We start from the raw sequence: 17,571 nt of genomic DNA, 5'->3' as shown, positions 1-17,571 counted from the left end.
AATCGAGCAACAAAACTAATCGGATTCTTGCTGGTACTTTGCCTTCGACTTCTTCCCACCAACACGAGATTAAAGAACAGTTATTTTGTACCAACCCGTTGAATCTACCGTCTTCTATAATTTCCTCGAATAGATTCAAGATTCGAATGTACGTAGGATAATTTTTGTTTCTTCTTCGTTTCACGAGCAATTAGCTTGAAATTAGGCCACGAGAGAAGATGGCGAACGAATGGAAGGAAAACGCGGCCAAAGGACGCTGCGAATCTATTTTTCTGTCACTTTGGTCTGTCCAAGGTTGGTTAGAATTTGTATAATGCCTCCCAGAAGGCTTCGAAGAGCATTAAGCGAGACGATCGCGGGGCTTTTGTAATCCAGCAAGGACACCTCAGATCCCGCGCGTTGATCGAATATCTTTTTCCGTGGTCCCACCCCGGTAATCCCAGATAACCGTTTCACCCCTCATTTTTCACTGGCCGCAAAAAAACCCATTCTCCAGTGCGACCAGCTCTTTTATCGCCTCCTCCTATTGGAATGATTATTTCTACCATCGACGCGAACCGTGCAATATTTTCGATTTACGCTTCTTTACACTTGAAAGAACAGGATTTGCATATATAGCGAGAGCCTAATGGTACGAGCCAAGTTAGAACAATTATCCTCGTTTTTGACTTACTTTCACGCGCACAGTAACCTGCTGTCAATTATCCAGTTTTATCCAGTTGGAAATAAATCAACCGCGTATTTGACGATTTTTCGAACTCGGTTAGCTCGAGAACGAGGTATCCATTTTCTTATTTTGGATTTTCGTTTTATTCGGAACCAAAGAATCTGCCAGCATTTCGCTTCGCTCGCACCATGAATTTAGCCACCTCGGTGACACGGAAGACAAGACGTCGTCACGATCGTTTGGTAAATCCGCGACATGGCTTCGTTACGTATACGGAAAATGTCGCACAAACAGCCCGTTTCGACCAATCGATGTAAAAAGACGGAAAACTTTCGCCAGAGACAAACAACGTCGACTTTAAACAATGACATCTTTGTTGGCAAGATGAATATCTAAGATGGAGAATCTTTTGCGATCGCAACGCAGACCGAGATTATCTTGTGCATTTGAATAAAATATGTCTCCCCTAAGCACTCAAAGCAGCCAGCCACTCTGCTCCACGTTCTTGTTCCCCTTTTGCCACACGCTTTCGAACAAAGCGGACGTAAGTGGCGCTAGTAGAATACGCGAAACGGAAATCCCTCCGATACAATCTGGATTAAGGGGGAGGAAGTGTATTCTCTTGATGTTTCTGGATGGCCGGTCGACCAGGAATAAATTCTTCGCAAGAGGTGGGAAGGGTATTGCAGTCTTTAGTCCCGTGAGAGAGACTGTTTCTTCCAAAGAGAAGCAAAATTACTGGTTGTAATTGTGCTTGCCACTGATTCATGAAACGATAAAACAAGCCTATCGCTGGAAAAACTACGTAAACGTGATAACAACGACGCACTTTAAGGGCCGTCGACGGTACTTAGCATGTTGCTATTGTACGTTCGAACGATTTATGGAAGGTACTTCTTGAAGTTCGGGCGCTGCTCTGCAGATGGGCGAGAGCAGAAATTACATTGGCCTATGTTGACACGCGAGTTCACGGCCTCTCTGCTTGGTGATTTCTAGCGACAGCAATTGCTTAATATCCCTTTTTCTCCGTTCCGTGCGTTAAAATAGATCGAAATGAAAATGAATTAATCGACAGTATCGGCATGTCCATTAATTGAAAGATAATTTAATCCATATTCAATGTTTCCGTTTTTAATATTCGTCAAATAATTAATAAGCGATACATGCAATTTGCGTGTCGATTCTCGCTGTTCCGACCATAACAATTCTTTGGCACGTGAGGCTCTCGCGATGGCGAAGGAATAGAAGTATCGTCTAAAGGAACACGAATATTCTTTCTGGAAGTGTCGATCGCAAAACGAGAAAGAAAGTCCTTCCCGATAACGCGCGTGTTCCGAGTGATCCGTCCAACTGAACCAAAATCCCTGACAATTATTTCGATGAAAATTCTCGCGATCTTCGAATCGTTAATGCACTCTTAATTTGCTGATTCGAGATACCGAAACAGGATCAGAAATCGAGCAGAGACGGATCTCGAGAGGACTGGTGAGAATTATTCAAACGCGTCACGGCAAGCAGAAGGCACAGGGAAACAAAAGTGCTGGAGCGGCGGAGTTTCGTGAGCAGAGAGCCGGAAGCCGGCTGTTTTCTCGTCGGTCTAAATAAAATATGTCTGCACCTTTCTAAATATTCAAAGGACAGCGCCAGGCTGTCCTGTGGCCTCTCTCTTCCACTCGTTTGGTTGTTGGGACGCGTACGCATACAAAGCCGGCGTCAAGTGACACGAACGAATGGAACGAATAAAAGGGAAAAATGACCAGCAGCGGCGGGACGTTGCGCTCGCTCCCGTCGACCTGCCCTGGTATTTCCCTCGAGTTTTCCTAACGGCGCATCTGCTCGCCCTCTTCTTCCCTTCTTTCTCGTTGGATCGTCGACGTCGACGTCGGTGCGTTGCCTACGTCGGAGCTCGATGCAATTCGTGAAATGAAATTCAAACAATACCGTGTCGAAGCATCTTTTCTCCAACTTCCCCTTCGGGTACTTGATTATGGAATTTACTTTCTGCGGTGAACGTTTCGAGTATCATTAGCCCCGATCATTTTCTATGTCGCTTTCGTTTCGCACTGATTAGGTTTCTTTTAGCCAATTGTCTCGTTGCATCGAGGAGGCTTTGCGTCAGGTGATATCGTTCCATTTCGGACGAAAGTTAATTTCAATTTGAATCTTCGCCGCAATTTTTTTTTAGCGCAAAATTCTCCGCGGTCGAATTTTCTTAAAGTTTGCGAGAAGATCGTTGAGAGAAAATGCCCTCGCAGGGGAGACGTAACGCGCTAAAATTTCCAGCCAATTTCGAAAATCCAGACTCGCTAGTCCTTTCCGGATAAAACTTTCTTTAAACAGCGAGAAATATTGTTCGTACTGATTAATCGTAATAGAAACATAGATTCTCTGATGTTTTCGTAAGACCACAAGCCAATCGAAGCCAACTGCGCCGAGAAGAATTGTTTAACGTTTAATCAATTAATAATTTATAAAGTCCAATGTCGCGTATAAGTGTACGAGCGTGACCGGGTTAAATATGAATTATGTACACCTTCAATATTATGCTTTTGACATTATACAAGCTAATTAATAATCATATCGTTGAATAATTAAAACTCATTTAAACAGCTATAGTATACCGATAAATAAAATCAGCTAGATATAACATTACCGACGAATATAACGATTTTACGGACTGGCATTCTTTCGTCAATCAATTTCTACGAAATTCCACTTTCCTCTACGAGTAAATAAATATTCCCAAGTAACTAAATTGAAAAGAAACCTAAGGAAATGCAAACCAACGGAGCTGAAACTCGACGCTCGTCTATTCTATCATTTGCCAGAGTTCGTTAATAATAACCGAGCATCTTGTTTCTCTTATTGAATCGAGTATCTCTGACAGAGAAATCCTTTTCGACTCGCCAAAGCAAATACAACGGGTAACAAGGGATTAAAAACGCGGTGGTTGACTTAGATACGCGTAACGCGATGAACGAACGCACACGGACACGGTGTATCCCTTCGGTGTATCTTCAAATCCACTCACATTCGACGTCCACGGTGATCCTTTTGCTGACTGTTGGTGGTACGCCATTGGTCGCGATGCACAGATACGCGCCCATTTCATTGCGCGTGATCCTCGTCAAGTTTAATTGTTCGCCATCGTACAGAGACACTGAAACCAAAAGCAGAAATTGATTCAGCCCGGTCGCCCGTGCAAATATAGCGTGTAGCGCCCGGAACAAACAGTCGCGTTCGACATAAACGTATAAACAGGATTCTCCGAAGAGAAAACCGGCATGGTTTTATCGACGAAACTTTCTCGGTTAAATGAAACCCTTTTTCCAGAGCGGGTTGTAAAAAAAGAAAGAGAACAAGTGGTTGTGTGTGTGTGTTTGAGAGAGAGAGAGAGAGAGAGAGAGAGAGAGAGAGAGGAGGGAGGGGGAGAGAGAGAGAGAGAGAGAGAATTGGAAGTAAACAAAAAAGAGGAAGAGGTAGGAAAAAGCGAACCAGCGAACCCACTGGAACACGCATCAATCTACCGAGCGAGTTTTTCTGTCCTTTTTATTATTCCTGACGTCATCGTTTGTCTTCCCTTTATCGATTTCACCGACCCTTAAAAGAGAAACTTTTTGAGAGACGTTTAATTCCTTTTTACGAATGCAGTCTGTTGCGATTCATAGAAACGACCACTGTTTTCTATTCCACTTAATCATCGGTTGGTATCCTCGATACGGATGATTGGCGACAATCGACAATGATTCGGTCAAATTACTTGATTTTACTGTATTTCTTGTTTAATTTGCTGTATTATCGTAGTTTCATCATTTTAGGATACGTTCGACGCAATTCGTAGGTAACTTGAAAACGTTTCATTATATTTTAATTTACATTAATTATTTTTCCCCTTTTCGCTGAAGCGAGCTTTGTAAACGAAGAACAGGGACGTGGTAAACAGGAATGAAACGTTGTAATGTTAAACTTTGTTGCAACGTACAGTCGCGAACAGTGGAAGGCACGATCGAAACGTCGAATCTTTGGAACTCGAGTTCAGGGGCGAGCGTTCGTACAACTTGAAACCAATTCATAGTTAATAGAGAAGGGGTCACGATGTCCTGTCAGTCGAATAATTTTTAAGCCATCGTTCGACGAAGCGTTCCCGCGACGACGCGTAAAAAGTTAGCGCGGCGTTAAAAGTTTGGCCGAAAGTGCGGCGGTAAAAGACTACGAAGGGAAAAAGACGGCGAGGCCGGCCTTTACGGGACGAATATCAAAAACTGTCGTTCGCTTCCCAAGTCGTTAAGCCGTCTTTTAGTCCTTCATGTCGTCGTAGAAGCAAAGAAGAAAGAGAGGCAGTGAGAAGAGGACGAAAAAGGGGAAGAAGGAAAAGCTGTGCGAAACCGAGTTATACCGAGCTCCAACGATTTCGTAAATGAACTGCTTCGCGATTTCGATTTCAAAGGTATTAACATCGAGCGGAGTCAGCTACCCGAAGGTGTTTCATCGACCACGTACGGCCGGTGTTCCGATGTCTTTTAACGATTCTGCGAGCAAAACCTAACTCACATCGAAGAGGGAAAAAAGCAGAACAGAAAGTAGAAGTAAAAGAAGAAGAAGAAGAAGAACAGAAGAGGGGAAGGTAAGAGAAACGAAGGGCAGAAAGAGAGAATAAACCGTGAAAGAACGATACTAGGTCACGAGGAACTGCCGCGTCGTGGCAAAAGGCTCGTAATTATTATTATTATCATTATCATCGCAGCTGCGAGAAAATGGATCGTTCTTTTTTTCCCTTGCGCTCCCCGTGGAAGACAAAACGGCGTTCCGTTCATTAGCCTGACACAGGCGTCACGTCGTTAGGTTAACGCCGCGTTCGCGAAGTGTCGTTTCTTGCAAAAATTATGATATTGATGAAATAAAATTTAATTGCGTCCGAAGAACGGAAATTAGCTTCGTTTTGTAAATATATATTTATACCGGTGCAGTGATTCTAATTAACGAGCTCTTTGTCCGGGGCGATGCGTATTCATTAAAGGAAGAGAAATCTCACGAGGATGAACCGGATATAGCTTCATTTCTTTCCCTTAAAATTGGATCATCGATTACGCGGATTTTAGAATTTGCATCGAAAATATTTTATCATAAGCGCGGGAAAAAAATACGAGTAAAAATTGCGGAGGAACGAATACCAGAAGTAATTAATGAAATTACTCCGGCAAAGTTTGGACGACTGTTTCGGAGAAACAGTCTGCGGATACGGTTGTGATTGTTTAATTCATATCGGTGTTGGAAAAAGTTGCAACCAGGTAATTCTCGACTGCTTAACTAGGATGAACCGACGGTTCTTTGGACCAGGGACCGGTATCTTCACCACTTCCTTCGTACTTTCTTCGATTCACAAGGGTAAAGAGATTGTACTTTTCCGTCTTTAAACATCAAATATTATTAAAATATGCGGCCTCGTTTTCTCGCTTCCGGTCTCGTTCACGCGATGGGAAAACCCTGGGAAAAATATTTCCACAGGGATTAAGAGCAAGTCCTCTGCTACGTCTTCGGCTTCTTACGACATCTATCCGTGAAAATAATTAATGAGAGCGCCGGTGAAAGTCGATAAATTAGAAAGAAGACGGTCCTTTTTACGACCATCCGACAATATCTAACCTCTTCAACGCGACTTGTTAACGTTCATAAATCTCTATCCGGTTCCTCTCGATTTTACATAAACTCGATTTCATTTCCTACGAAAATTTCCCCATGTATTTTTTAACATTTTCGAGCGTTTCCCCTCCTTTCTAAATCCACTCTCGATTCTTGAAAATAAGCAAACAATTTTCAGTGGCGCGCTCGGGGTTTTCATTCGCGTTCGTATAATCGCGAGCGCATGTTTTTCTTGGAAACGTTACTTCGTCCAATCGGCGGCGCTCTTTGGAAAACAATCACGAGCCACGAGAATCCCTGAGCGGACAGATGAAATCCCGCGGTAGCCGCGCGGCGAATCAGCAATCTCCTCTTTTCACGGTGCGTTCATAAATCTTTACGCGGGTTTATTCCGGCTTTACTCGCCTCCTAGTCGCGATTAACCCAGCGGCCATTAGTGCGTCGGCGGGTGGCAATGTTTCTTTCACGAGACACATGCCCTGCCAAACTGTCTTTCCGCATGTACGACAGACCGGCGACACTCGTCGCAACGCTTGCGTCCGCCAAGGCATCCGATCGATACCGACGAATAATTGAGAGGAACCAGAATTTCCCTGCTTCCGGCTGTCGACCTCTGCCCCGCGAGATAATTCGCTCCACGATTCGTCCTTTTCTTCCTATTTTCCTGTTTCGTTTCTGTGATTCGTACGGTTATACTTCGAATTTTCGTATTTCGAATATAATAATGGAAAAACGGTAAGATTAGCGAGAAAGATATACGTATTGAGGTCGTAAACTAAAGAGTTAAGTGATGACATCGATCGATTAGCTGCACCTAGTGCCGTACGTACTTTATACGCACGCAAGCACTCGTGTCAGCTTTTTTGAAATTAATTCTTTTTGTCGTTAGTGGCTCGACGAAGTTTCAGAATACCAGACAGAATTGGATTATAAACGTTCCGTTTTATTAAGAGCTCGATCTTTAAAGAATATAGCGATGGATATACTAATTTTTGTCTTTTTTTTTTAGACGTAAAGGAAGACGTATCGTTTTAAGCGAAATTCCACATCCGTATGTTCGCCGGGACACCTTAAATTCAAAAGCAAACTTCAACTCGTGACCTGATTTTTCGATCTCGTTACGCCGCTTTTTGCCGACTATAATGAACGTTTGTTCGGTTACGGTCGACGAATAAAAATATTCAAACATATTGTTGGACAACTGGTTTATCGGACATTAGAGTAGAAGGGTACGCGCGACAATCGTTTGTCCTTCTATCGGAACGATATCGACTTCCTATACAAGTTTATTTCACTATCGCTTCATTCTCTATTAATGTATTCGTCTATTGGTAGCAGAAGAGTGTTTAGGGAGTAGCGCCTGGTTCAAAGCCGAGAGAGATGCAAATCGATACATCGAGCCAGGCGGTTGCTAATAGCCATTTCGAAAGAAGAGTTTCATTGAAATTTTTATGCTGCATAACGGCCAGCGACAAGCAGAAACTTCATTATCGGGGGCTGTGCTGGTGTGTCGTGCGAAAGAATATCGTTGGAACTTGTTTCAGGGCTCGTTTTAACATCGTTTTTTCCAAAGTAATGCAATTTCTCTCCGATGGAATGCAATACCGAACGACGAACGAGCGTGGAACGAAAATTGCTAACAAAGATTAATTTTTACTCCTCCTTCATTTCCCTCTCGTTCCGTAATATTTTTGTAATTCTCCCATTCCATAATTTGATGAAGCAACTTTCGTTCGAGATACTCGTAACACGATAAACCGTTCAGAAGTTGCGACCGCAGAAAATTTCTCTAAACGATTCATCGTGTCGTGTCTGACCATAAACGGTTCTATTCTACTTTCGTCCGAAAACTATCCGGGCTCGAAGGCGGCGAGCACATCTCGACCGATTTACACTCGGCGCTAGTAAAATTTGATTAAGCGATTAATTATTCGATTCCCGGTTTAATTAAACGTCCCTGTCGTCTTTGTTCCACGCCTCTTTAATTTCATTTATCGCCCTGACGAGATGAAAGGGGAAAGAGGCGGCATTCTTTTTTCTCCGTGCTTTTTCTCTGCCAGCTGGCACGGTAGGCGCGAAAAAACGAATGTAATCGCGAGAAAAGCCCATGGTTTAAAGGTGTCGCGGTTTTCAACGAACAAATGGCCCGGAGGGGCTGCAAACAACGTTACAAACCGCGCGTACGCGAACGCCACGTGTTAGAACATACGAAACCGCCGCACGGCCGCCTATCGCCCCAAAACTTAGGGGAATGACTCGCCGCGAAATGGTTAGGCCAGCCGGTCATGAATTTGTATGAAGCTTTAGAGAGGCTGCGAATGCCCCGAAGCGTGGCTTCGCGGATGTTTGAGTAGAAATTCCAGCCTTTTACGATCCACACCGACAGTATGCGAGCCACGGACGAGAATTTCGTGAGAAACCGCTCGAAAAACGAGACAGCTGGGTGTGTCATGAGCGGAGACTTTAAGTGGCGGCCGCTGACGATCGCGATGAATTTGTCCGCGCTGAAATTGAGAACATTGCGAAACCGTTCCGCCATCTAACGCGATAGGATTTGATTTAAGTGGTGCTTGCGCTTTGGTGGTCCGAATGATTCACTTTGCAGCGAGTGGCGTGCGATAACATGCAACGGGCGACGCATCGCTTAATGTCTACTCTTTGTTATCGCACGGTTAATGTTTTTTCATACAATTTCTCTGCCTTATCAATTTTTAAACGACGGAAGTTAAAATTCGAAGATAGATGGCAGCGATAATTGCCTTCGACGATTGTGATACGATAAAAGGCACGGGAGTTAGAACGAACGGTCGTAGCCGACACAACGAAAGGTAAAAACGGGCAAACTAGTTAAAGTGTAAAATTATAGGCAAACGCGGATTAAACAAACAGCAAACGAAAGAGTAATGGAATATCGACGTGGCTTATTTACCTGGCAATATCGTATATACTAAATCAACATCATAAGCGTCTGGCGAGGGCCGGTGAATTTCGGTCGTATCGGCAAATATTGATTATTCTGCCTGTTAACGTTCACGCAACCGATAACAATTCGGATTTCTCTGACGTCGTGGACACGCGAATATATCTGGGGTCAAGAGACAATATTAACCGTCGCTCGGGATCTATGCAACAGGATATTTTTTATTCCTCTCCCCCCCTCTCTTTCTCTCTCTTTCTGTGCTTCTGTATCTCATCAGATCTTCGGATTGTAGTTCGATCATTCGACGATATTTCAATAGGCGTTCTGTACACATCGAGTGGCCACGGTACAACTTGGTTCTGCAACATTCATGCGGACCAAAATGGCTGGTTGGCTAATTGGACGGGAAACTGTTCGAACCGGCGCACGTAAACAAATTAACCTCCTTTTGGCCGATAGCGTTTGATCCGTCTGAACGTTCGATGAAAGACGATTTCTCACCGACGTTTCTCTTCTCTTGCGCTTTGCGTTTTGGTGCAGCTTTTTCGCTAGGGAATTTAGTTTCGACAGGGACACTGCACGGTATAGTGGGTTGGACGATGGCAAACGGAACACTTTCAAATGGCAAACTACGAGCAAAGGTTCGTCAATCATTACTCGACATTTAATTACGTCGGATGGATGCCGGGACCGAGCGATATTGCGACGCGCGTCGCGACTCTCGGCCGCTATCGATACAATATTGACACGATTGCCATACATCGAAACATCGGTATTTATGTGTAAATACTCGCCAAGCGCAATAAATAGAATGAAGTATAAATATTGCGTGAGCACCGTTTAATCCTGCGTCGCCCAGTGAAGCGTATGTATGGTATGTATGTACACGAGTGCCATTCCGGACAGTTGTAACTCTTCATTTTTCAAATGGATCGTTTTCCCGTGGTTCGACACTTGATCAACGCCGAATTTAGATCAAGCTAAAAACACTCCGTATCCCCTTCGCCTTGCTTCTTCAAAATCGATACTCGTCTCCTACACTTGTTTAATCATTGTACAGATCGTATCGTGACAACCATTTTTATATGTCGTAAAACACGCAAATAGATATGAAAACGTCCGAAACAACGGATAACGTTTAATTTTTAACGTTGAAGTGTAACGAAAAAGAAGAAAAAAAAGAACAAAAAAGAAAGTAAAAAATAGAAGGAAGAGTTTCATTTACATTAGAATTTAAACGTCGTCTAACGTTAGATAAAATTACATTTCGCAGGCTGGCGGCGTTCATTTTTCTGCGAGGAAGCAGGCAACGCGCCGTTTACTCCCGGCTTCATTAAATACGAACAAACAAAAGTTCTTTTATTCTCTTAATTCACTCTGCAGCTTTCAAGAACCGGCTAGCACAGATGTAAGATAACTGAGCAATTTCTCACACGGTTCGAGTTGGCTTCCTTCCTATTGCACCGTCTGTTACACAAGTCTGCCATATTATGGCGCGTGAGATGGTCAAAGGACGATTAGTCTTGACACGATTATAAACCGATTTCAGTAGTCGTTTGATGGACTTTTGGACTTGGTGTGTACGCGTTCTAAACGCGCTGATGCCTGTATATTGTGTAACGTCGTATTTTTACGCTATAATGAAGAAGAACGTCTCGAGAGCCAGTATCGCGAATTAGTTTGTCATATTTTTCTTCTCTCGTAGGAACGTACAGCGATACGTACAGTGGTTCGCGAATGTGTCTGCACATGTAATGAATTCACTGATATTCGACAAACGTTCAACTAACTCATTCAAATTAAAAGCATCTGAACATTAAGGAGAATCCAAACAGCGGCGGTTCATTCGATCGAGCATTAACTAAAATTTTCTTTAAACGAACAAACTTTATACAAGTGGAGTTCTATTCTATCTACATGTAAAAATAACGTCGAAAGTTTGCAATAAAATATTTGAAAATTCTGTGACTATGTAGAGACGTGATTCAAGCTACGAATCCTTGAAATCTTCTATTTACAACGTTTTATTCTAGCGTTCCTACTTATTTTCACACGTAAAATAACTTCTCGTCCAGTTGTATAACACGTTCTGCAGCACCGCGTACGAAATCAAATTATCTGCCAACGCTAGAATATCACTCTTACGCGTTTCCCCTCTTTCTAACAATCTAGTCGATTCAATCCGAAAGAATCGCTTTCTAAAATCAAGTAAAGCTTCTATCTTTCAATCCACGTTTTCAGAACGATCTTTCCCTGATCTCTGTCCTCGGCAATGTCCCTAGAACTGAGTCCGATTTCTCGCCACTTTACATTGTGCCCACGTTCGAATGGCCCTGGAGGACCGGTCAATCAACAGCCATTGACCCGTGGAAAACCTTTGAAACGGTCGGGTCTCGTTTCGTGAGCCAAAGTCAGAGGAAAAAAAAAGTTCCTCGCGAATTTGCGTGGCGAGTGTGTGCGAGCGAACGATCGAATGGCAGCCCCGATAATGTCGCGTCTCCGCTCGAAGCGGGTTTCGCAGCGTTCTCGATTCGCTGGCGTCGGTAACTTTTAACGAGACTGTAACTCGCTGCGCGCACCAAATTTCATCTCCCCGTTGAACGATATTAGGTATGGGATGTCGCTCGTTATATATCGGCCGGATTTCCATGCCGACGAGCCACGTCAAAGTGATAGTCTGAGGCGATGCAGGACAATCGTGAATACCGTTGCATTTTGTCCACTTGCACGGGCAATTCCAAGTTTCCGCGGCGTATCGCTAATTGCCTTGTCAAGGTTACACAGTTACGTTTGCACCGCGTATTTCTCATCTTTTGATATTTGATATTTTGCTCGTATAAATAGACGAGATTTGCCGAGATAGTTTGAGAAGAGCGCATCATTGTACGTATCATGGTATGTACACGCCAATTAATTCGGTTCAACTTAAATTTCGTATCATTTAGCGGTACTTTCCTTGCCACCTTTGTGCGATCCCAGAGATGAAACGTAGAATCTGATGGAAGCAACGATTCGTTGAAAAATAGGCATACAGGAGAAGATACTTTGTACAACGTCTGTAGATGGAAAATTGGCGGTGATTAGAAGATAGGATAATGCAAGAGCATAGATAGATCCACTTATGCATCCAATCATTGCACTCGCTATGTCAGATCGTAGCAACGATCCATCGTGTTTCGGGTGAAAAAACTTTAGAAACGTGTATTTTCCAACTTTTAAATTGCGTTAACCCATCGTGAAAAGCTTGACAAGGCTCACCGAGTAACGTGTCCGGTGCGACGTCCCTTTGCGGACCATCTTTTTCAAAGCGCTTTCAGCTTGAGGTAAATCCACTGGCAATGTCGAGCAAAGTTTCATTGCTGAAAGCGGAATTAAGGAAAAAAGTTGGCGGTGGAAGTAGATGATCGTTCGATGACCAAGACAATTTGCCGCGAAAGAGGAACGAGCTGGTTCGACTGCGTCTTCGTTCATCGTTTCGATCAAGCGAGATTTAACGATCGATGACGAAGAAGACAGCCGGTGTACATGGAGGACAATATTATATTTTCTCCGTGGCTTTTCCATCAAGCGTTGTCTTTTCTTGCCATCTTTCCCTCTTCCTTCTTTCGTTTGCTGTATTTATGACTTCACTTGGCGTAGTGCAGCCGCTACACACGCTTTGGAAAAGCGCAGGCCGCTTTAATTAGCAGAAATTAGAGCGGAGAAGAATCCGCAACCAGAAGAAGAAGAAGAAACAGAGGAAGAAGAAGAGCAACACCTTTCTTATTTGGAAGCTCCGCCCAGGCGATTCATCCTGGCTGGAAGCTCGAAAGCTTTCGTACTACTTTCAGGTCTTTGCTCGGTTAATCACGAACAACAAAACGTTGACACGGCTTAACGAACGGAACTATCGTCTCCAGTTACCGAGTACGATGGTTTCACCGCTAATTATTTCGTTTCTTTCAAGTTTTCTCAAACGTAATTCACTATCCAGTCAACGAACGTTAACCTTTTTCATATCTTTCCATTCCTCGAGAAATTCTGCTTGTTCTATGACGATACTGTCAAACTTCTAGCCTCTCTTTCTGTTTATCAAATTGGTTGAAGATTTAGGGAGAGAAACATCTCTAGCCGATCTATTCTGATTCGATCGATATGGAGAAACAGCGATCATCGTTCATTGTCATTCGGTGAAGTTCCTACTCGAAGAAAATGCAGAGAGAATGTAGCTTTCCGTACTATGAAGGACTGTGCAAGAATCGTGTCCAACATTCCTATACGGATTCGAGCGAAAGCCTCGAATTCCAGCTACGATCGGATCGGTTCCTACGTAATCTTCCGGATGGATGATTCGGTTCAATCGTGTTTACTTGCACGAGACAGGATGATGTTGAATTTCCGATAATCCAGCGGGACCGACACTGGCTCGTGCCAATGCTACCAAAGTTACGAGCATCTTATCTTCGTGATACGTTCGAGACCTCCATTTCCATCATTGTACTCTCGTTTGTTGCTTTTTTCCAATTGTAGTTTGTTTCAATGTCGGCTACCTAGTTTCGTTCATCAACGTCAGTCGTTTATTTTATCGGTCGGTCAATGATAATCGTCCTATCTGTAATAATTTCAGCTGGATCGTTCAGATATTTTAATCTTGAAATACGGCTCGCTGTCAGCGAGGAAGAGAGAATATTCTGATGTTTAATTAAATTATTCTCTAGTATCGATTAACAGTAAATTGCAGGCAACCCGTTTGGATCGTGTTTCCTGAGAGTATCGAGAACAGAGCAGTACCAGTGGCAACGATGCCACGTAAAACGTCATCAGGCTTTTAGGCGAATACAAGTTGCAACCGATAGAGGGACGTTTGACCTCGCACAGCCAAACCACAGCAGCTCCGTCAACCTAACACAGCGGTTGGTGCACGTGTACGTTACCCGTGGGCTAATGTCTGCGCCACCTGGGACATTCTGACATTCGGATGCTTCGGTGTCCGAGACGCCAGGACTCACGGTTCTTCCCGGAGGACCTCGCTGATCTATAGCACTGACTGGTTTTAATCCATCTAGTTTTACGATGACAGAGAGTCCACCAGGACTGTCGGAAGTTGGTCAACTTAGCCACGGAATTATCCCACGTAGCGGAACTAGGATGTGCCACATTAAAGTTTTATCCTCGCTCGTATTACAGGTCCCGAAAATTTTAAACAGCTAAACGCAAGACACGGCCTCCTTCTTCCTCGTACGACCGAGAAAATTTAGCGCAAAATATCAATTCACGTCAACTTTCCCTTTATCTTTTACGAAACTAAACAGCACGAGGAATTAGCCGAGCACCGCTGACAGAGGATTCTGTTTAATCTTCCCCGAAAACAGCTACCGAGAACGCCACGCATCTTTACCATCCAGTGAATATTTCATGGATATGCCATGTGCGCGCATAATTTTCACGTCGCCGCCACTGCATCCCGCCCTGTCCCGCCCCTTGATTATCCCCACTCCTGGCCATTGCGCCACTGGCAGCCGGCCACGTAGCAGTAGCGGCGTAGCACCGCGCTCCAGGGTTGATTAATCTATACAATATTTAAGAAGCAGCCAGCCGCAGGAAAAAGACCTTCCACCGGAGCTTTGTTTCTCTACCGCTTTTCTTGCAAATTCTGTCTAGTTTATCTGTCGTTTGCATTGGCACGTCTTTTTTTCTTTCGCCCTTACCGTGACGAGCCACGCGCACGTATCACGAGCCTATAATCGCGTTATCGTCCGTGAAAAAAAAGTTTTTCGAAAGGATCTCTCGCTTTAATCAGATTACAGCTTGTAAATTTTACAAGGTCAACATCACGGTTGTTAAAGCGCGATGTGACAATCAATTTTATCATCGATATCATTGTCAATATTTAAGATTCTCGACATTATCATACGTCACCTTCTGGACGATCAATACAATATTGTCAACACGATATCGAGAATAATATCGATCGTCAGGTCGCTCCTTTACGATATACCTCACTTCCTCTTTTCTTTCATCGTACGAATTATCGCACGATTCATCGATCCATCTGACAAGTTTGGTAGTCGCGATTTCTTAGATTAGCTATCGGAAGTGGTGTATGCACGAGAGCAACCGGTCGTTATGAAAATTTCTCGGCACACGGCTTGTTTGTTCCCAGTTTGCACGAACATATCCGAGAAAATGCTGCGCACGCCGGCAACAGTCACGTCCGTGCAAACACGCAACTGCATTATTAATAATATGGCCAGAGCGAGAGAGAAGGAGATTACTATAGCTGTTCGCAGTCCATTGCGTTGGATCGCACGCGGCAAACCTACCTGGAATTTTCTCCTAGGTAATTTCAACCAACGACTATCCAATCTTAAACTTAAATTCCAAAAGTCTATTCTGACTTACTTCGGAAAATAATACTGTAGGGAGCGTGTACGTGAATGTGCGACGGTTCGGACGGTACCGGAGCCGTTACTGTCGGAGAAAGGTGAGAAAAATAAGAATTGTCGGCGAGGAAACGTGTAAGCGTCGCGACGACGCGATGCGTCGCATCGTATCGATCAGCCGATACATAAACCGAGGCAAATGGGCGAGCCGCGAGAATTAAGAATCGAGTCGTTGCAGAAACAGGGTCGAAAGTTTTAAAGAAAGAATAATCAACGAGAGAAAAGTAAGTGAATCGTGATATTGTAAATTTTGTAACCGCTGAATCGATTGCTTGCTTCCTGCTTAATATATGTATGAACTTTTTAATTTCAAACGCAATTTATCAGTCGTGTTCATGCTGTGAGGAAGTGTCGTTTCCCATTCGCTGCTGATCCTACGATATCGATGTTAGTAATAGCCAGACTTGAACAGCGAGGATAACGAGTCCAACTTTTGTCGCGGAGTTATTTAAGATACGTTGCTCGTCATTTATTTTAATCAGAGGGAAATGGAAGAGAAAGCACTGCAGATGTTCTGTTTGACCACGATACCAAACAATTTTGAGTTCTTAATAGAATAACATTGATATTAAAGTTTTATTCGAATCGTTTTCATTGAAACTTATTTGTAGACGTAATGGAATGGAAAGAGAGGCTGAAAGAGGGACAGGTTGGAATTCGCGTGAAATGGTAATGAGTAAAATTGCATGGGCGGCTAATTGCATTTCTAATAATGCGCTGGTAAGGGTGGGCTTATATAGTTTATTGCACTTTATTACCCGACCAACTGCAACCGCTGGGAATTTTCCTGCTGGTTCTGTGCTGTTTGCACGTTGTTCTCAAGTGTGGCGATAGTCGTTTATCGTAAAATAAATAAAGATAAAACGTCGAATATATTGCGTACATCACGGTCACGTTGAGAATGTTTTTAGCCATCATTACTAGTTCCAATTGCAATTCTTTCTTGTTATCCATAACGCCATAACGTAATTTTATTTACCTTCAGGATATCTTTTACTTGAAAACATCGTTATCAGCAAATAAAGGAATTGATGAGAAAGTTGTAACCATATTCCAACATTCGTTGGAAAACGAATGATAAATGGGCGAGGAGAATCGCAATCATCGACGAACGAGCTTTACGAGGCAACCACGGGAGTGCAATTTTTTGAGTATTTTACAAACGAAAATTCGATCAAATTCATACTCGATTTCGTCCTCTTTTTTATGCTTCCGTTCGCTGCCAGTAATCGGCCGGCGATTGTCTTCGTGGAAACAGAGGATGCTTTGAGCATAGCGTATGCGATGCGAACGGCCACCGCGAATAAAAAAATAACGCAAACGGCGGATGAAATTTTCGTCAAACGAAATGTAAAAAAAAAAAGTAAAAAAGAGAAACAAAAACGGGAGACTCATGATAAAAATTGATATAGCAAACGCGTGCCAGTGAAATCAGGTGCGATGAGTGACTGCCGGTCTAAAAATAAATGCCTGGCATGCGAGATCGCGAGAACCCCGCTGTACAATAAATGTATTAGAAATTAGCCTGTTTCGTATCGCGAGAAAGCATCAGGGAATTAATTCACAATTTTCCAGCGTCGTTTCGCTCATGGTGTTCGCCCCGCCCCATAACTTTATACGATCTCGTATCAGGCGTGAGATCTACAAAACGTTCGTTATTAAACGCACTTTCGCGGCAACGGGGTCGCGCGTTTGTTGAAATATTCATCAGCTGTTGTCGCTTTTAATCCGTGATTTATATCAGCTGATGTTCAAAGTCGTGTTCAATTAACGGACATTAATAGCGATATAACGTTTCGTCGCTGAACCGAACTGGAACGATGTTTATAATTTTGAAACGTCGCGATGCACGATACGAACGACGTTCCGTCGGAAGTACAAGATAACGAAGCACGACAATGACGTGGTAAAGCTCAGCGACA

At 43.4% G+C, this 17,571-nt stretch overlaps 2 protein-coding genes across 10 annotated transcripts in view; one reads left to right on the top strand and one right to left on the bottom strand.

Annotated features, from left to right (window-relative positions):
* The window catches only part of LOC122570491 (lachesin-like), a 269,681-nt gene that overhangs the window by 41,843 nt on the left and 210,267 nt on the right, over positions 1-17,571 (bottom strand). For all 8 annotated transcript variants that reach the window (XM_043732905.1, XM_043732867.1, XM_043732929.1 and 5 more), the window contains one exon: positions 3,699-3,827. In XM_043732905.1, coding sequence (XP_043588840.1) covers positions 3,699-3,827 — 129 coding nt within the window. The remainder of the gene's footprint in view (positions 1-3,698; positions 3,828-17,571) is intronic.
* LOC122570527 (alpha-(1,3)-fucosyltransferase C-like) overlaps positions 1-17,571 on the top strand; it is a 118,506-nt gene that overhangs the window by 71,305 nt on the left and 29,630 nt on the right. The gene's annotated exons all lie outside the window — the stretch shown is intronic.

The sequence above is a fragment of the Bombus pyrosoma genome, linkage group LG1, assembly GCF_014825855.1.
Source record: "Bombus pyrosoma isolate SC7728 linkage group LG1, ASM1482585v1, whole genome shotgun sequence".
In the NCBI taxonomy this organism is placed as follows: Eukaryota; Metazoa; Arthropoda; class Insecta; order Hymenoptera; family Apidae; genus Bombus; species Bombus pyrosoma.
The sequence above is the reverse complement of the archived record's forward strand: the minus strand, read 5'-3'. Positions and strand labels throughout refer to the sequence as shown.